General features: G+C 43.3%; 1 protein-coding gene across 17 annotated transcripts in view; it reads left to right on the top strand.

The window, feature by feature from the left end:
* Nucleotides 1–21,177, top strand: part of kcnma1 (potassium calcium-activated channel subfamily M alpha 1) — a 525,320-nt gene that overhangs the window by 363,952 nt on the left and 140,191 nt on the right. For all 17 annotated transcript variants that reach the window (XR_004410008.1, XM_033012640.1, XM_033012641.1 and 14 more), the window contains 2 exons: nt 4,169–4,278; nt 17,814–17,882. Coding sequence is in view for 16 of the 17 variants with exons in the window: in XM_033012640.1 (XP_032868531.1) it covers nt 4,169–4,278; nt 17,814–17,882 (179 nt within the window). In the remaining variant the exon portion in view is untranslated. The remainder of the gene's footprint in view (nt 1–4,168; nt 4,279–17,813; nt 17,883–21,177) is intronic.

Genomic DNA, 21,177 nt, shown 5'->3' on the forward strand with positions numbered 1-21,177 from the left:
GCCTTGCTTTCATTTCAGCCTCGCTGTTCTACCGCTGCCTTTGCGTCCAAAGCTGCTGACGTTTATTCCGTACCACAGCTGATTGATTTACTGCCGAATGCCTCAGTTACAACCTCAAACATCAACATCATAAATTACGATTAATCTGGCATCTCTTCCTGACTAGCTGTGACTCCCAAGACACCAGTTCATCCTCTCACACGTGTTGTTCATTCCTTTGCCCCATGATTTCACTAAGACACACAGACTTCACATTTTCTTTCTCCCAGTTTGTCCTTATTTCATTTTAATGGAGAGAACTCCCTCCACTTCATTGGAAAGTCATGGGCCGATGTACAAAATCAACATTTAGTTCTCTGGCACAGATGCAATTCTCATTCCCCCTGCTGTCCTTTCATTCTCAGTTACTGGAAGCTCTCTTTCTTTTCCAATTACAGCTCAAACCTATACTTACGCTGCCTGAATTGTGGGATTTGTCGCATTTTAAACGAATTGTCTGTTAAATCTTCACTCCTGTACCCCTGAACAATCCGTCAGAACAGTCTGAAGAAGGGGTTTGGCCTGAAACGTTGCCTATTTCCTTCGCTCCATAGATGCTGGTGCACCCACTGAGTTTCTCCAGCACTTTTGTCTACCCCAAAACAATCCATTGGCCAGAATGTTGCTTGTTTAGTTTAGAGATACAGTGTGGAAACAGGCTCTTTGGCCCACCCAGTCTGTGCCGACCAGCGATCCCTGCACACTAACGCTATCCTACACACACCAGGTACAATTTTACAATTAAACCAAGCCAATTAGCCTATAAACCTGTACGTCTTTGTAGTGTGGAAGGAAACTGGAGCTTCCTGGAGAAAACCCTATCAGTTCCAATGACAGACTGGGTTCCTGTTGGGGAGAGGGGTCTGATCCGATGTGCCTAGATATGAGCTGTAACCGTGTGTTCCTGAAGCTGTTTCTTCTTCAGGAAGGAGTGGGAGTTTCTGTAGTGCACATTAGAGAAAAACCTATTTCACTCAATGGGTCTGAAACTCTCAGTCTGAAGGAGTGCTGGAAGCAAAAACATACAACACAATTAAGGTTCGCTCCATAGATGCTGCCTCACCCGCTGACTTTCTCCAGCATCTTTGTCTACCTTCAATTATTCCAGAATCTGCAGTTCCTTCTTAAACACAATTAAGAATTGTCTATAGACAATAGACAATAGACAATGGGTGCAGGAGTAGGCCATTCTGCTCTTCGATGGGAGATTTAATTGAAATGTGAATACCTATGGGAAGCATTCAATGTGATCATGGCTGATCATCCCCAATCAGTACCACGTCACTTCCTTTTCCCCATAGCCCCTGACTCTGCTATCTTTAAGAGCCCTATCCAGCTCTCTCTTGAAAGTATCCAGAGAACTGGCCTCCACCGCCCTCTGAGGCAGAGAATTCCACACACTCACAACTCTCTGTGAGAAAAAGTGTTTCCTTGTCTCCGTTCTAAATGGCTTACTCCTTATTCTTAAACTGTGGCCCCTGGTTCTGGACTCCCCCAACATCGGGAACATGTTTCCTGCCTCTAGTGTGTCCAAGCCCTTAACAATCTTATACGTTTCAATGAGATCTACTGAGCACTTGGACTGTAATGACCAGCTAGACTGTGGATGAAGAGCTGAGGACAGGGGTTAATCTAACGTCTAGTTTGGGCTAGCATGGGTGTGGGCAGGATGGCCTCCTTCTGTGCTCGGAAAGTCAACGTCCTTGTGATTATTTAATAGCGTGTATTTCTTTCGCTGGAACCTATTAAACACCAGGCTGCAGTAATGTTGTGTTTTAATAATGAACCAAAACTTCTCACCACAAGAGCCTAAACTATGTGTGAAGATATAAAAGCATCAGCTCGTGCTTTGACAGTACTGTTGAAGAACCCTCGTCTCCCCAAAACACACTACACCCATTGAAGCACGTTTGATGTGTAGTCACGGTTACGATGATGGGAAATACTGCAGCCAATTTATGCACTGCAAGATCCCATAAACAGCAATGTGATAATGACCAGGTAATCTGTGTTAAGGAAAAGGTACCGGCCTGGATAGTGAGGGAGCGTGCCCTTGCACTGTTTTGTGAAAAACTGTTGAATCCAGATGCCTAATGCCCCTGTCCCACTTAGGAAACCTGAACGGAAACCTCTGGAGACTTTGCGCCCCACCCAAGGTTTCCATGCGGTTCTTGGAGGTTGCAGGTGGTTGCCGGAGGTTGCAGGTAGTGGAAGCAGGTAGGGAGACTGACAAAAACCTCCGGGAACCTCTGGGAACCGCACAGAAACCTTGGGTGGGGCGCAAAGTCTCCAGAGGTTTCCGTTCAGGTTTCCTAAGTGGGACAGGGGCATAACTAATGCCCATAATAATATTCCCTATTTCCTGATGCATCTGAGGCTAAATCTCAGCTTGTTCCAATGTTGAATATGGATCGATTTCATAAACTATGTTAAGTTCCCTCTGTGGGTCTTAGTTACTTTTGAAAATTGAAATTATGTCCTTCCTTGATTTTTTTTTCAATTGGAGGAATCATTTGAGCTCCTTGTAAGGATTTGGAGGACAGTCAAGGTACAGTCATGGAATTGCCACAGAAGGCTGTGGGGGCCAAATCAATATATATTCTTAAGGCAGAGGTATAGGGTGTCAGGTGTTATGGGGAGAAGGCAGGAGAATGGATTTGATAGATCAGCCATGATTGAATGGAGAAGACTTGATGGGCCGAATAGCCTAATTCTGCTCCTCTCATTTAAGAACTTATGAACAGTCATTTAGATTTCATTTTCTTTTATTGAGTCTCTTTCAAAAGTAAAAAATGTAACTTCTCCTCCTCCTCATCCATTTTCAGCTGTCATAAAGTAATGAGAAACAATGCATTTTCAATGACCTAATCACAAGTTCATGATCTAAAATTACTCATTAGTCAGACTTGGCTAAGAGAGGCCACATCAGTGGAGTGAAAAATGAGTAACTGTAGGAGGGCACTTTTGCAAAGGTTGGTCTGATTACTGCCATGGTAGACAAAGCATGTCTGCAGAGCCAGCTGATGCCTCGTCTCATTGTCAACAACTGAGAGGGGAATTTGGGGAATGGACCTTTGTAATTGAGGCTAGTCTCAATGGACTATGGCAGCAAGGTGCTTACATTATTGGACTGAATCCAGAGTTCTGTACTTTGATCTGAAGGCATGAGTTCGAACTCCATCATGACAACTGTGGAATTTCTTTTCATTTTGCTAAATAGTTTATTTTAGTGTAGTTGATTGTCACATGTACAGAGGTCCTGGTTAACGCTTTTGTTTCGTGCTATCCAGTCAGCAGAAAGACAATACATGATTACAATCCAGCCATCCACTGCATACAGATGCATGGTGAAGGGAAAATGTTTAGTGCAAGGTAAAGTCTGATTATAGATTGTCCGAGGGTCTCCAGTGAGGTAGATAGTAGCTCAGATAGTAGCTCATAGTCTCTCTAGTTGCCTGTAACAACTGGGAAGATTCAGATGCACTGAATCAGATTGTGGTGAATCTGTGGAATTCATTGTCATGGAGGGCTATGGAGGTCAAGTCAATGGATATTTTGATGGCAGAGAGAGATAGATTCTTGATTAGTACGGGTGTCAGGGGTTATGGGGAGAGGGCAGGAGAATGGGGTTAAGGGAAAGATAGATCAGCCATGATTGAATGGCACAGTAGACTTGATGGGCCAAATGGCCTAATGCTGCTCCTATCACTTACGAACATAAACTTTCGAATGATGAAGAGGGGGATTTGCATGTTCGATTGCAAAGTTACAAGAAATTGTAGATGCTGGAATCTTGAGCAAACACGAAGTGCTGGAGGAACTCAGCAGGTCAGGCAGCATCTGTGGAGGGAACGTACAGACAATGTTTTGGATCAAGATCCTTCTTCAGACTGTAGAAAGGTCCCAACTCGAAACATCATCTGTCCATTCCTACCACAGATGTTGCCTGACCCAATGAGTTCCTCCAGCTGTTTGTGAGTTGTGTCTAATTTTATCTGCCTTCATTTGTCTAGTTAAGGCTGAGTTCAAAACTAAGGAGTAGCATCAAGGCACTGAGTGAACTGGACAAAATTCTTTATGTTTCCCTGTTATAAGATGGGTCTGTATTCTGTTTCTCTTTCCACTCTAGATTGAGGAGGATACCTGGCAGAAATACTACCTGGAAGGTGTGGCCAACGAGATGTACACAGAATATCTTTCCAGTGCCTTCATCGGCTTGTCCTTCCCTGCAGTGTGTGAGTGAGTAAAGAATTTTATGCTTACTTATTACCATCCATTGTGATGACCCATCCTAATTCTAGGAAGTGTTGGATCCACCTTCCCAGTTGCTGGGAGTGCCAAACAATAGACAATAGATAATTTGTGCAGATCAGTATGACCACCACTTTGAAAGGGTCCTGATCGTTATAAAAGCAGAAACCTGCAGATGCATCAAATCTGAGATAAAACAGATGAGATAGGGTGTTGCGGAGGCATAGTAGTAGAGCCGCTGCCTTACAGCACCAGAGACCCGGGTTCGTTCCTGACTACGGGTGCTGTCTGTACGGAGTTTGTATGTTCCCCGTGTGACCGCATGGGTTTTCTCCGGGTGCTCCACTTTCCTCCCACACTCCCACAAGGACCTTCAGGTTTATAGGTTACTTGGATTCAGTAAAATTGTAAATTGTCCATAATGTGTGGGATAGTGTTCGTGTTTACGTGACGATCGCTGGTTGGCGCGGCCACAGCTATAAGTACAATCCTGGTCACCTAACAAAGGAAGGATAGCAATGCGTTAGGGAAGGTACAAAGGGTATTTACAAGGATGTTGCCTTTTCTGGAGTATTATATTCATGAGATGACACCCTCTGCACTGAGTTTGTTTTCTCTGGAACATAGCAGATCGCGGAGAGATTTATTTGAGGTGCACAAAATTATAAGTCCGGAAAGTTTAGTCAAGAAAAATATATTTCCTTTGTTGGGGAGGTCAGTAACCGAGGGATATTGGTTTAATTGATAAAGTGGTTGGAGAAAAATATAATTTCACTGATAGTGTCTATTACTCAATGTCAGCGGTAGACATACAAATCGTCACCACATTTATGATGCAACTTGGTTAACTTGGAGGGCAACGGACTGTGAGTTATGGGCCTGTCCCACTTACGCGACTTTTTCGGCAACTGCCGGCACCCGTCATAAGTCGTTGCAGGTCGCCGAAAATGTTCAACATGTTGAAAATTCAGTGGCGACCAGAAAGACGCTACGACTCTTTGGGCGACTGAGGAGACGACTCACGACCATGCAGGTGACACCCTGGCGACATGTCGTGGGGTGAAGCCTGTATGGTCGTGAGTAGTCGCCCAAAGAGTCGTTCCTTGTTCTGGTTGCCGCTGGATTTTCAACATGTTGAAATTTTTGGTGACCTGCTGCAACTATGACGGGTGCCGACAGTCGCCGAAAAATCACGTAAGTGGGACAGGCCCATTAGTCAGTGGAATAATCTGTTTACTGGGAAATGTTGTCAGCGATGGATACAGTAGGCCCAATGATTCAGATTCAGATTCAATTTTAATTGTCATTGTCAGTGTACAGTACAGAGACAACGAAATGCATTCGTTGATGTTTGGCCCTGCTGCTAAATGTTATAATTTCCACAACTGTTATTTAGAAAATGTTCTATTCCCTCCGCAACAATGCTCTGTACTGGTGACAATGGAATTCACCAAAAATGATGGGACTGAGGAGAACAGATCATTTGTATTCTGGCCCCACCTCCAGACCACATCATGCCCTTCCCAGCTTCATTCCAATCGCTATCTGTACACTTTAATTACAAAGATCTGCAAAGGCCGGTTTACAAAAATAACACAAAGTGTTGGAGTAACTCAGAGGGTCAGGCAACATCTCTGGAGAACATGGATAGGTGACGTTTTGGGTCAGGACCCTTCTGTGGACTTTGACTTGTTCATGTCTGTAGATGATCAGACCACTGCTCGGTGCATAGTGCAGGGTCTTGTCGATCTCTCCCCTGGTCAGTACTGCTGGAATGTTGCTGCACCCTCCTATGCTCAGACACCATGGCTGGTTCATGTCCTTTATAGAGACTCTCTGATTGCCCTGTGGTCTATCATCCCTTACCCTACACGCATATAGACACATAGCATGCACAGGTGTAAAAATGCTGTGTGAATACACACATGTTATCAGCTACCTACACATATATGCACAAACATACACCCTCCATCTTTTATACACATACACACAAACCCTCTCTCACATACACATACACACACAGACACGTGTAATCTAACCTATTAATTTACAGTTCCACAAAAACTCATACACAAACATATCCATTGGCCTCACCCAGTTTCTCCCACTCATACCCTTTCTCTCACACACGTACAGTAACCCCCCCCCCTCCACTTCCCTCTCAAACACGTGCACATCCACTCCCCTCTCAGACACACACCCACATTGCGCTCTCCCACATGCGCACACACACACCTACACCACCATCACGGACATACATACCCACACCCACACGCACATGCACACACCCACACACACACGCACACACACACCCTCTCTCTCACACACTCTTGCACCCACACACGCATTCACACATGCGCGCACACACACTCACAGACGCACACACACTCTCACACAAACACACACACCGTCTCTCACTCATACACACACCCACAGCCACCTACGCACACATGCACACACACACACACACACACACACACACACACACACACACACACACACACACACACACACACACACACACACACACACACACAGTCCTCTTTTTCCTCCCCTCTCCACTCTGTACTGCTGCCCTGACTGTAACTCTCTCTCTCTTGCTACTGCTGCATGTTATCCATTTGTCTGTGTAATTAAAAGGCTTGTGAATAACAGTCTCACATTAACTGTGACAGCCAATGCATTTAATGTGGGAATGAGCTATTTGTGAGGCACAAGCAAATTATCCATCCCATTCTTCTGAGTGGCTCAAATAACCACTATCTGTCAAGTTAACTACACCGATCCAGTCAAAAATGTTGAAATCATTCTTCATAAAACCCACTTATAAGGCGAACACAAGATTGCTGCATATTCCTGCGCTTCCAGTTCCACACGCAGAGGTCAACATTCAAAATATAAGGCCACAACTTGTTATCAATGACAAGTTGCCCCTTCTCTCTACTGACCTACAATGTAAAGGCCCTGTCCTACGATGCGAGTTTACCCAAGAGCTCTCCCAAGTTAAAAAAAAAATCAAACTCGTGGTAAGTACGTAGAATAATAATAATAATGGATGGGATTTATATAGCGCCTTTCTAATACTCAAGGCGCTTTACATCGCATTATTCATTCACTCCTCAGTCACACTCGGTGGTGGTAAGCTACTTCTGAGGCCACAGCTGCCCTGGGGCAGACTGACGGAAGCGTGGCTGCCAATCTGCGCCTACGGCCCCTCCGACCACCACCAATCACTCACACACATTCACACACAGGCAAAGGTGGGTGAAGTGTCTTGCCCAAGGACACAACGACAGTATGCACTCCAAGCGGGATGTACGTAGCGGGTACGTCGGAGCTCGTGGATGTCTCGTAGCGGCTCGTAATGCTTCTTCTTCTTGCATATGGCGTGCACAGCCTAAAGTTGTCGGACAACTTGTTCTATTTGATCTTATTTGATTGTGCATGCTGGGTTGATTGCATTTGTCGAAACAGGGCGGACCACGTGAAGGTTGCAATCTCCCACCCCAGCTCGTAATGCTAACGGCAGGTACTCGGGAAACGCGGAAACTCGTGAAGTTTTTTCAACCGAGTGAAAAATTTCCAAGAGTAAAAAAACACTTGTGATGAAGTACCACGAGTTTGATTTTTTTTTAACTCGGGGGAGCTCTTGGGTAAACTCGCATCGTGGGACAGGGGGCTTTACCGCAGAGTTTCCAGTTCCAGAGATGCCCAGGTTAATATTGGAGGCTGACCCTAAAGACAAGGCACTGGGTGCTGGCGTGGTTGGCAGCGAGCAGTTACATCACACATGAGGCGGGAAGGCAGACAAGTCATCTCACAGAAAATAATTCTGGCTGTCAAAGCTCAAAATATTTCTGAAAATTGGGAAAAATAAATTTATAAAAAGGGGTTGCTGTGAATACTCAGCAGAACCGTACAAAATTGGTGTAGCAAGGAACACACTTAATATCAGTGATCCCACCCAACACCACTTTGGTTTTTCAAAGGGTATATATGTATATCAATTACAATTGAATATATAAATATATATAAAATGTTTCATTGCTTAAATATATACCCAAGTTTCTAATGTTATTATTTATTTATATATACAAATAAATAATAAAATTAGAAGCTTGCGTTTTTTATTGAAGTAATTAAATAGACAATAGACAATAGGTGCAGGATTAGGCCATTTGGCCCTTCGAGCCAGCACCGCCATTCAATGTGATCAGGCTGACCCTGTTCCTGCCTTCTCCCCATATCCCCTGACTCCGCTATTTTTAAGAGCCCTATCTAGCTCTCTCTTGAAAGCATCCAGAGAACCTGCCTCCACCGCCCTCTGAGGCAGAGAATTCCACAGACTCACAACTCTCTGTGAGAAAAAGTGTTTCCTCGTCTCTGTTCTAAATGGCTTTCTCCTTATTCTTAAACTGTGGCCCCTGGTTCTGGACTCCCCCAATGTCGGGAACATGTTTCCTGCCTCTAGCGTGTCCAAACCCTTAACAATCTTCCAACATTTTATCATTTATCATTTTTATAATATATATATATATATATATATGGACTATGGATGCATGTCTATACGGAGTTTCTACGTTCTCCCTGTGACCTGCGTGGGTTTTCTCCGTGATCTGCGGTATTTTCTCCCACACTCCAAAGACATACAGGTTTGTAGGTTAATTGGCTTGGCAAAATTGTAAAATGTTCCTAATGAGTGTAGGATATCATTAGTGTGCAGGGATCGCTGGTCGGTGTGGACTCGGTGGGCCGAAGGATATATATTGAAGCAATTAACTATTTCATGTCTATTAAAGACATATTAATCACGGTTGCTAAACAGGCTAAGGCCCAGAATCCTGGGATCAACCTGATTCCCCAAATGGACTCCACAAGGAGCCCAACATTGGGAAATCAACAGGGAATCATAGCCAACAAACTTGGGGCTAGTGTAAATAAATGAATCCTGAACTTGATACAACTTTCAGAACCAGCAGAATTTTCCATGAGATTTGGGACCATGGGCTGTTTATCTCATCCATAGTACGGGGCTTGCTGGCAAGTTGGGTTGGTTTGCCATCTGTTCCTCCAAAGGTGTTAGACATCAACCTCCAAACTGGTGCCCAATCTCAGAAGGGTTGGGAGAAGGAGAGAATGCGTTGCCCCTGACAGATATATCATGGAGGCTGATTTTTGAAAGATACAACTGGAAAAATATACTATCACTTCCTTGACTTACGGAATGGCACTCAACTTATCACCCTTAAAATATTATGTTCTGTTCTTCACACTCCATGCGAAAGACTAGTAAAATGTAACGGGGGAGTTGGAATGCAATAACTTCCTATTCAAAACTTCTGTGAAAGGTTCATCTTCTTCTTGCGTATGGCGTGCACAGCCTAAAGTTGTCGGACAACTTGTTCTATTTGATCTTATTTGATTGTGCACGCCGGGTTGATTGCATTCGTCGAAACAGGGCGGACCACGTGAAGGTTGCAATCTCCCACCCCGTGAAAGGTTCAGAGCTATCTGGATTCCAAATTGTGCAGCTGAACATAATGCCTAGATTAAGTAGTCCTTGTTCATCTGAGCACGTTGGCAGAAGTGATGGCCAAGGTGTTCTCTGGGTCAGGGCAAAAGTGAGTTGGAAAATGAAGGGGGAATCAAATTCAATTGAGCTCAACAAATGGAATTGAATTGGGCTTCCCAGGGTAAACAGAGAGTATAAAGCAGTAATGCCTCTGCATGGTAATTACAGTTCAGAGTTTGGATTCCCCCTGGGGAGTTGCTGATTACTTTATTACGAGAGTAATGTTCTTACGCCAAATAACAGTCACCCTGTCATGGTAATGGCTGCTTGGGAAACTGGAATCATCTGTTCTCATGGGGTTAATGAGATTTAAACAAGGAGGAGTTGTTATTGTCGACTAATGATACTCTGCCACAAGGAAGTAATGATCAATGAATGCAGATGTTCTAATGAGATTTAGGAATAGCCGAAAAGCCTTAGCTTGACACATAGGTTTTGCCTAGAGACTCAATTATCCTATTTTCTAGTTTAAATTAAAGAGACCTCATTATTCATGCTCTTATGTCCTTGCTAGTGTGAGATGGATAATGCTATCCAATTCTCTTTAATTAAGCCCTATGATAATCAATATGTCCTTTTGTATATTGTTGTGCAAATTAATCCGTTAACGTTACAGTAAATACAGCTGTTTTATGGACTAATGTTGGGAAGAGGCACGATGTAATTAAACAGATGAAAAGTTTTAAAAAGGCAAGTAGAAAAACTGATTACTTCCAAAATGCCAGCTTGATTCATGGACAATTCTTCATGATTTGTCTTCCAAAACAGTAGGGATTTTGTGCCAGACATCGAAACCGAAATAATCCATTCAACAATCAGCCTCAAACCGGGATGGCTGGGATTATTTTGCTGCACAACATATTGGGGCAGATTTTACAGATGTCCATGAGATGGTGGCCCACGTGCCCTGTGCCAAGCCTTGGAATAGTCCTCCCATTGGGATCCTGGATGCCAGCATTTAGACTTGGCTGGCACGCTGGCGCAGCGGTAGAGATGCTGCCCACAGCACCAGAGACCCGGGTTTGATCCCGACTATGGATGCTTGTCTGTAGGGAGTTTGTACGTTCTCCCTGTGACCTGCGTGGGTTTTCTCCGTGATCTGCGGTATTTTCTCCCACACTCCAAAGACATACAGGTTTGTAGGTTAATTGGCTTGGTAAAATTGTAAATTGTTCCTAATGCGTGTAGGATAGCATTAGTGTGCAGGGATCGCTGGTCGGTGTGGGCCGATGGGCCTATTTCCGTGATGTATCTCTCTATAAACTAAAAAAAACGAAACCTGATGGAGTTCAGCAAAGGGAGGCTCTCAGTTTAGATAGATGGCTACAAACACAGAATGGCTTTCCGAGTCGGGTAACCTTCCCTCCCTCCCTCCTCCCTCACACCTCTCACGCCCCCCCACCCATCCCTCATTACCCTGCCTCACCAGCGGTCAAATCTATCTCTCAAATTGAATGTTTGTGAATCATTCTCACTTTTAAACATTCGAAAACACCCAGAAACCATTAAACAAAATGATGATAAGATTAACATTTTTTAATTATTTAAACATCATTAAAAAAAATTAAATCACTGGAGCAACACTCACACATACTTAAAAGCAATTGAATACATTTAAGCTATCTGAACTAAATCAAGTAAAAAGGTCTACTTACCATTCTTTCTGGCAGCCATTTCTTCCCATTGCTTTCTATGGGCTCTGTCCAGGTTCAGGAAATAGAGGAAAATATCTGAAGATCGATGCTGGGGAGTAACTCTGCGGGACAGGCAGCATCTCTGCAGAGAAAGAATGGGTGACGTTTTGGGTCGAGACCCTCTTCAGACAGAGTCAGGGGGGAGGGAGTCTAGAGATATAGAAGGATACAAGGAGAAGTTGTGGCGTGAAAAGGAAAGATCCAAGCAGATGGTGATCAAGGAAATGTGGAATGGTTCATTGATGGGTGAGGGGAAGGTGACAATGAGGCATACACACAGTAAAATTAATCAGGAGGACAGTGAAACTTGTTGGAGAACTAGGGTGGAGGAGGGACAGAGAGCGAAGGAAAGCAAGGGTTACTTGAAGTTAGAGAAATCAATATTCATACCGCTGGGCTGTAAGCAGCCCATGCGAAATCTGAGGTGCTGTACAGACAGGTCAGTATGTGTATAGGAGGGGGAGTTAAAGTGTTTTTAAACTGGGAGTTCACGTAGGACCAGCTGGACTGAGCGAAGGTGTTCAGCGAAATGTCTGAACTTGACTCCAAGAGGAGTCCATCCATCTGACAGCTTAGACAGAAAAGTCATCTTAAACCCATGTCATGGTCTCCACAGTACCACTATGGAAGATCTGCCTAGATTTAAAACCTGTCGTGGGTGGTGATGGAGGCAGATACAATAGTGCCATTTAAGAGGCTTTTAGAGTGGCACGTGGACATGTACTGAATGGAGGAGTATGGACCACAGGTAGAGGGGATTAGTTTAACCTGGCATCATGTTTAGTATTGTGGGTTGAATGGCCTGTTTCTGTGCTATACTGGTCTAGTTCTGTTCAGAAGACAAAAGCAGAAGTAGGCCATTCGGCAAATCGAGTCTACTCTGCCATTTAATAGTAAGATTAAACGAGAACTTACCAGTTTGAAGTTTGATCTGTATTTTATGAGGAGTTACGATGAGGGATTACGTGAAGAAGCCCGCCAGGACGCATGCGTGTCATTCTTCAAAGCAGCGGTGTGAAATCACAGATAACTGTAATGACTAAACATAGTAAGATTAGAGAAGAGATACCAGTTAAGTATATGATCAGGGTGGGAGCGGAGGGCACGTAATCCCTCATCGTAACTCCTCATAAAATACAGATCAAACTTCAAACTGGTAAGTTCTCGTTTAATCTTACTATTTTACTTCGGAGTCACGTGAGTGACTACGTGAAGATTTTAAAGCTCTGTGATTTCATGCCGTGGAAACGAGTCCATGCATCACGTCTGCCTTGACTGTGGGAGGAATTGTGTTAACATAATTTGGACATGAATTCGACATTGAAATCATAAAATTTGTTAACACAAATTTATAACCCCTTTTTATGGGTTTAAATTAATTTACAGAACTTAAAATTGTTTCTGCAAATGTTCCAGGTTTCATTACTGGTTTATTATAAAATAATTGGAATGTTTTCCCCTCCAGAGGATTTGGTCCATTGGTACATCCAACTGTATTGCTGCCGATGTAGCTGCAGCCCTGGTGGAAAGAGATTTTAAAATATTAGTATCCACCCCAGCCTGTGTTAGCACCTGTTTCAGCCATCTTGAGATGGTCTGGACCGTCACTCTTGGTGTGGTTGCTAGTGGCTGACCAAAATGTGCCTTTTCATTGCCTCTTAGGATATTCGTTTTCTCCATGTATAACGACAGATGTCTTACTATACACAGACGGTCATCTGTTGGGTATGACCTAATTGTATATTGAGGCCTGCTGATCCCTTTCTGTTCTGCTTACTAACTCATAAATATGAAACGTAATATTTTCTGTTGAGGAAGTCATGTTGTCCAGTCTAGTTTTTGCAGTGACTGTATCCTCTGTGCCGTGACCAATGCCATTAGCATGACTGTTTTAATGTCAGTCTGTGTAGGGACAGAACTGTTGCTGGAGACCAATTCCTGAGCATCTTCAGGATTATTCTTACATCCCATATTTGGGAGTATCTGGTTCTTGGGGATAGTATTAAAAATTCCCCTCATAGGTTTTGTACCAGTGGGTGAGTCCCAACAGTGTAATGCTCTGTCCCCTGCCATAGGTAAGTCGATAGGGCACTTCTGGCGCAGTTGATGGCACGGTAACTGAGCCCCTCATCATAGTGGAGGCCTGCCAGATATTCCAGAACAGACGGGATGTTCATGTCTCTGATACCATGTTTGATACCACTGGGAACCATGGTTGTGTAGGCCAATCGGGTACTACCAATACCAGATGCAGAGTCTTGTTGTATTTCCTTAATACCCGACTGATGAGGCAGGAAAAGGAGGGAATGCGTAAATAAACAATTCCCCCCAATGCAGCGAAAATGCATCTGTCGCCGCTGCCCCAGGGTCTGGTTCCCATGAAACATAATTTGATAACTGGTGGTTAAGTTTGGATGCGAATAAATCGATATCTGGTGTTCCATATTTGCTGTGATATCAGCAAATACTATTTTATTCAACATCCATTTGGTGTTTTCATTAAATTTGCGTGACCTGGTGTCTGCCACTGAATTTAGTCTTCCTGGTAGGTAAGTGGCTGATATCCAAATATCTCTCTGGATACACCATTGCCAAATTGTATAGCCAGACGTGTAGCGATATGACACGCATGCGTCCTGGCGGGGTTCTTCACGTAGTCACTCACGTGACTCCGAAGTAAAATCATGGCTGATCTATCTTTCCCTCTCAACCTCATTCTCCTGCCTTCTCCCCAAAAACCTGGACACCCTTACCAATCAAGAATCTGTCAATCTCCGCCTTAGCAATACCCAAAGACGTGGCCTCCACAGCCCTCTGTGGCAATGAACACCCTCTGAATGAAGCTTTGTAACAGCTTTGCAAGGCCCAGCGAGATGACAGCTCAGCAAGGGCTGCTCAGGAGGGCTGATAGCTATTACAAAGTATTACAAAGCAATAGGAGTTACCAGAAAGAGAACAGGCCACAGCCTCTGATAAGGAACAGCCAACTAAAAATGGAAGCGTGGACCTGCTGGACATGTCGTCGTGGCTATCCTTTGAGGTCGAGGATGATCGTCTACGTCAGTGGTTCTTAACCTGGGGGTCGTTTGGGGCTTTGCCGGGGGTCATGAAGGGGACACAAATAACATATCAATTTGTTGAGCCCATGTTTAGAACCTAACAAAGGTACATACCACATACAGTGTTTTGTTTGTGTGTGCGCACATTGGTGCCAAAAAGGTTAAGAACCACTGGTCTACGTTCTGTTGTTTCTGTGGACTCTCGTGTGGCTTATGAGTCCAATCCTGGCTATGTACTGATGAAAGGTGCATCTCAGGAATCCAGGCATGGCACTTCCACTTCAACAAGAACGCAGAGCTTTTAATAATGGACAAATATAGATGTTGACCTGGAGTTTCAGCTAAAATAGAATTATTGAGAAGAATTGGTGAATAGTGTTAGCTTCAGGGAATGTTTGGGGTAAATGGTGAATAACAGTTTGGTAAGATTAAAGTACCAGAAACTAGATACCATTTCATTGCTTCTAACTAATTAGTTTTAGTTTGGCTAAAAGTGTTCAAGTGTAGGATGCATAAACTTTTAATTTGTCCTTAAGATGGGAAAATTAAGGGTCAGTCATAGTCATACATTGTGGAAACAAGCCCTTCCGCCCAACACCCACACCAGCATCAGAATGGAACTAGTTTAGACTTTAGAGATACAGCAGTAAAATAGGCCCTTCTGCCCATCGTGTCCATGCCGACCATCGATCACCCATTCACATGAGTTCTATGTTTTCCCACTTTCTCATCTCGGGGCAATTTAAAGTGTCCGATAAACTTAAATACCCATACACCTTTGGGATATGGGAGGAAACCGGAGCACCTGGAGGAAACCCACATAGACTCAGGGAGAACGTGCAAACTCCACATAGACAGCACCCGAGGTCAGAATCAGACCCAGGTCTCTGGAGCTGAAAGGCAGCAACTCTACCAAAGGCCATGTGCTACTGAAAGTCAGTCATGGATATAATTAATAATGGAACAGAATTGTGGCCATTTCACATTCTCCACTGCAGTAGCCATGCCTCAGAATTTAAGAGAAGATTTGTTTTAAATCAAAAACCCGGGGTGATTAAAAATTATAATTGGCTTTGAGTTTCAGTTGATAATTTAGTTATCTGTTGAGTTTTATTTCAATATCCTTTTATTCAATTTTACTTGTTGAATACTGGTGCTCAGCTGTAAGCATCAAATTAGTGACCATGGAATTCTGAATTTAATTTTACATGACGATCATTTTTCATATCAAGGTTCAATATTTATTGGTTAATTAATAATGATTGTACGACTAAACAGAATTGATTTTCACTTTTTTTTTTCCTAAGTGTGTTTGAGTAACTAGATTTAAGAGAGCTTGGTGATGGATGGCAGTATCAATGTGGGATATATATACTTGAGGCTCTATGCTTGCTACTTGACAAGCAAGTTGATATACAGGACCAGAAATTAAGTGGCTAATCATTTTATGTTTTGATCGATTCTCTGTTGAGGTGCTTGAGTTTTATTGGATATGCATTCATAAATATACATAATTGTCCCTCATACAATAAGTTTATTTTATTTTAGAGATATAATGTGGAAACAGGCCAGTCGGCCCATTGAGTCCGCACCGACCAGCGATCCCCCCCCACTAACACTATCCTACCTTTCCAAAGGACAATTTTTTTATATTTATACCAAGCCAATTAGCCTACAAACCTGTATGTCTTTGGAGTGTGGGAGGAAACCGGAGAAAAGCCAGACAGGTCACGGGGAGAACATGCATAGACCAAGCATCTGCAGTTCCTTCTTAAACAGGCGTATCCCATTTGTCTTTTTGCCACGCTATCTATTTGTGTTGCCACTTTCAGGGAGTTATGGACCCCCAAGATCCCTCTTACTTCAATACTGCAGTTACAGTTTTGTTATCAATGAGCCAGGAGGATTCTTAAGATTGTATTTTCTTTTTGAGCGTAACTGATTTCACCAACTCCACACAAAACTCTTGTGAGATCAGAACAAAGATATGGCCATTGCTGACAAGACCAGCAAAGGTGCAGTTCTCTAATTGCCTTCGAGAAGATGACGGAGAGCCACACTCTTGAACTGTTGCAGTAACATCATTCTGTGACTTGCTGGGTCACTTCAGAGACAGTTAAAGGCCAGCCATAATATTGTATATTTGGAGTCACATAAACCAGACTGTAAAAGGGTAGATGCTCTCATCTCATGTAGAGCATCACCAGTTTTCGTCACCCTGCTGAATGAAAGATGTTGTCAAGCCTCGGAGAAGATTTACGAGGATGTTGCCAGGACTTGAGGGCCTGAGTTATAGGCTGAGGGTGAGCAGGCTAGGACCTTATTCCTTGTACTGCAGGAGGATGAAGGTTGATCTTATAAAGGTGCACAAGATCATGAGAGGAATAGATTGGGTGAATTTACCCTTTTGCCCAGTCTTTTGTCCAGAGTAGGGGGATCAAGAACAAGGCGACATAGATTTAAGGATGAATGGATGATTTAAGGAAAGATTTAATAGGAACCTGAGGGATAACATTTTTCACACAAAGGGTAGTAGATATATGGAACAAGTTGCCGGATGAATGAGTTGAGGCAGGTACGATAATAATGTTTAAAAGCCATTTGAACTGGTACATGGATATGGTTTAGAGGGTTATATACCAAGCGTGGGCTAGTGGTACTGGTGTAGATGGGGCATGTTGGCCAGTGTGGGCAAGTTGGGCCGAAGGACCTGCTTCCAGACTGTATGACTCTATAAGAAGAATTAGTTACTTTTTATTTTAATTCAAGGCTATTTCATTAACTGGAGTTAAGTTCCATGGTGGGATTTGAACTCGGGTTTCTGGAACCCGATCCGGGTGGCTAAATCACTAGTGGTGTATTCTAACCATTGCACCCGGCATTGAATGCTTCCACCAAGAATGCATCCCGCAATTTTGGGACATGGTTCTGCAATGACATGGCCTGGGGTCATGGTGAATAAAGCATGCAGGATTCTAGTCATCATTATACCCAATGAGTATGTGAGCAAGGGAGCTATATCTAATGCCATGGCCACAAGTGGATCTGATGAGGATTCATCAAAGGTCAGGATCTTTCTCCCAATGGGATTGCATTGATCTAATGGGCTGAATGGCCTTGTTCTACACTGTAAGAATTTTGTGAATTCACCAAGATCCATCTTCGTCAACTAACTGGTTATTTCTGCTCCTCACTCAGGCTATGCTTTGTGAAGCTGAAGCTGCTACTGTTGGCGATTGAGTACAAATCTAATACAAGAGAAAGCAGGTGGGTGCCGCATCCTTCATTGTAAATTGTGAGTATTAACTGCATCTCCATCTTCCTTACGGACAAAGAATCAAGAGAGCACTAAGCATTAACACAGGTGTTCAGTCATTGCCAAATACCCAACATCTTTTTATCCCCTCTCACATTGCCAGTTTAAATCAGATTAAGTGCCTTTTGGAACCTTTATGTGGCTGTTGCCAGGTTTATTTGCAGAGTTATTTAAAGTGGTAAACAAACAATGTGAAGCACCCTAGTGACTGAAGCAACATCGTTACTGGCTCCTGATGGCTCTTTGAAGAATTGGGTCTTCCCAAGCCACGCCAAGCTGAAGGTGCGTCGCAGTGGCACAGCTAGTCGAGCTGCTGGTTCAAACCTAACCTCAGGTGCTATCTGCGTGGAGTTTGCATGCGCTCCCTATGACCGGGTACTCTGGTTTCCCCCCCACATCCCAAAGTCGTGCAGGTCGGTAGGTTAATTGGCTGTTGTAAATTGCAGGGTGTCAGGGAGCCTTGGGAAGTTAGAGAATGCGGGGAGAATTAAACCGGATTAGAATAGTGTAGGGTTGGTGTACATGGTGTGGATTCAGTGGGCTGAAGGGCCTGTTTCCATGCTGTATCTGTCTATGACTCTAACAACATTATAGCATTGCTGCTGCCATGAAAGGCTTTATAGATCGAGGTTGTGAGAGTGACTGTTTATTGTAATCGCAACAGGTCAAAGCTTATAACTCAGACCATCAGTCCAAAACATTCTCTTAAATGTCAAATTTATTTCCTTCATCAATATTAGTCCATGTGATTTAATTGTTGCCCTTGGAATATTGATTTAATGCAACATATTTGCTTTAACTGATAACAATGGGCAATAATAGATCAGGTATTTATATTGACTATCTGCTTGGCATCCCTTTCGAAAACCTGACCAGTGTATTTTAAAAAAAACATGAAGAACATTGGTGAAGTCACGACATCTATGCCATTGTGTCTGACTGGTGACTGGCCGTACGTGTAAAACACTGTGGGGAGAAATAAACCTTTGTTACAGGAGATAACTTACAAAGAACTAAGAGGAGGTCAGGGACTGAAGATGACTCCCCACTGAGGAGTAGGAGGCCAGCAATGTTGCCTTTTAAAAAAAATCATTTGTGACAAGTTCAAGTGAGTTTATTGTCACGTGTCCCTGATAGGACAACAATATTCTTGCTTTGCTTCAGCATACATAATAGGCATTTACTACTACTACTACTACTACTAAAGGAGACTTACTATTGCACTGGTGCTACCCCAGTTGCTGCCAATTGGAAGATCAAGGTCTTACTGACACCAATTAAGGAATAATTTTCATTCATAATTTCCGAGGAAGGTTAGATGGAAAAAATAAACATTCTGCAATTCAAAAAATCCCCCACAATTCAAATAACCTTATTTTTGTTCTTTTTGTACACTTGCCTGTCAAAATGTGTGTTGTACAGGAACTTTCGGTTAATGTGGAGGTGACAGGAATTTTTAAAGAGCAGTTTTAGTTTCCGTTTTATATCACAATTATTGTTCCTGAGAATGTAAAGAACAACAGCAAGATTTCGCTAAATCCATTCCGCCATTCAATAAGGTCACGACAGATCTGTGATCTTTGCCACAAGGCCATATCCTACCTGATATCCTACCTGCTATCCAGAACCCTTGACTCTTCTATGGACTAAAGAGGATGATCCTTATGCCCCTGTCCCACTTAGGAAACCTGAACGGAAACCTCTGGAGACTTTGCGCCCCACCCAAGGTTTCCGTGCGGTTCCCGGAGGTTGCAGGTGGTTGCCGGAGGTTGCAGGTAGTGGAAGCAGGTTGGGAGACTGACAAAAACCTCCGGGAACCGCACGGAAACCTTGAGTGGGGCCCAAAGTCTCCAGAGGTTTCCGTTCAGGTTTCCTAAGTGGGACAGGGGCATTACTGACTGTAGACCATCAGAGGTGCTCTCCTACCACTGCCAAACCCCCAATGCACCTGGTTTTAGTTCACATTGTGCCCATACCATTGTCCCTGCTGAAACCTTGCCCAGTGCTCCTTACATCACCCAGAGCCCAGTTGTGGCTTACATGCACTTGACACCTATTAGGAAGTAAAACAATGTACTGTATATTTCATCCAGTTAATGTAGTCAGAAATAGCTGCTCTGAAATGTGAAAGAGGATAAATGCTGCTGATTTAAGCTCAGTTGATGTTGTACAAACCACTTAACAGAGCCGCATCATGTTAAGCAAACTGCTCCCTAATCCAGTCATTTGCATTAAGCAAACTTTATTGATCCAATACTGATTCCCAGTTGATAGTGACATGTATTGTTGGTTCTCAAGAAATATAATCACAAACCCATCCACAGCCGTGGTTAGTTGTTAGGGGCTGATGTAAAGTCCAATCACTCCTGCCATCGTGGTACACCCTCTGGTAGCAAGTGGTAGTGCAAAACCTGGTCGAAAGAACCAAGGGCGTTACTGCTTAAACACTGCCCATGCTGAGAGGAAATTGTGCTTAGGGTTAGGGTTGTGTCTAACTGCAGTTGCCCATCCCATCAGTCTGGCTCTAAAGCTCAAGGGCTAACATGGAGAAGGCATAGGAGCTACTGTGCTTCAATAGTTCAAACTCATCAGTAAATCAGTTGTCGCCACAGTAGATCCAATTTCCCGCCATGCAGGCCAATCCTGCCCAATCTTTAGGCTGCTATGTCCAGTGCAAAGCGAGAATATTATGTTACAAAAGAGAACTGTTTGCCAAACATCTCAAAGTTCCTCCGATTGCCATTAATTAAGATTTCATGTAACCATTTTGATCAATCAATAGATCTCAGCTGATGAACTTTCTACAATAGCATGGTTTGGTGAATTGCTTGAGGAACTATCTTAATTTTATTTAAATCTGGCATCTCCTCAATGCTACATGGATCAGACACTGGGAAGATGTAATGAAGTTCTCACATGAAGCACTATGTATCAACTAACACTAATTAGAAGGTCTAATCATCTTTTCACTGTCATTATCTACCCAATGTTATAGAGTCATCTCATGTAAAATATAGTTCATGTCCATCCTTTTCCATTAAAGATGAAATTAACTGCTTTCCAGGTTGCAGAACAATTTGTAAAGCCTAATTTTTGTGTAATATGAGAGGGAAAGGTACACCACAATTTACCACACCTCCATTTAATAGAGGCAATCGGTCAATATTCAGGTTGGTTCAATCATGCCAATGATTGATCTTGCCAAAAATAACAATGCCATTTTCAGAAGCTGAGCGAGGTGCAATT

Source organism: Amblyraja radiata, chromosome 37, assembly GCF_010909765.2.
Source record: "Amblyraja radiata isolate CabotCenter1 chromosome 37, sAmbRad1.1.pri, whole genome shotgun sequence".
NCBI classification, from domain to species: domain Eukaryota; kingdom Metazoa; phylum Chordata; class Chondrichthyes; order Rajiformes; family Rajidae; genus Amblyraja; species Amblyraja radiata.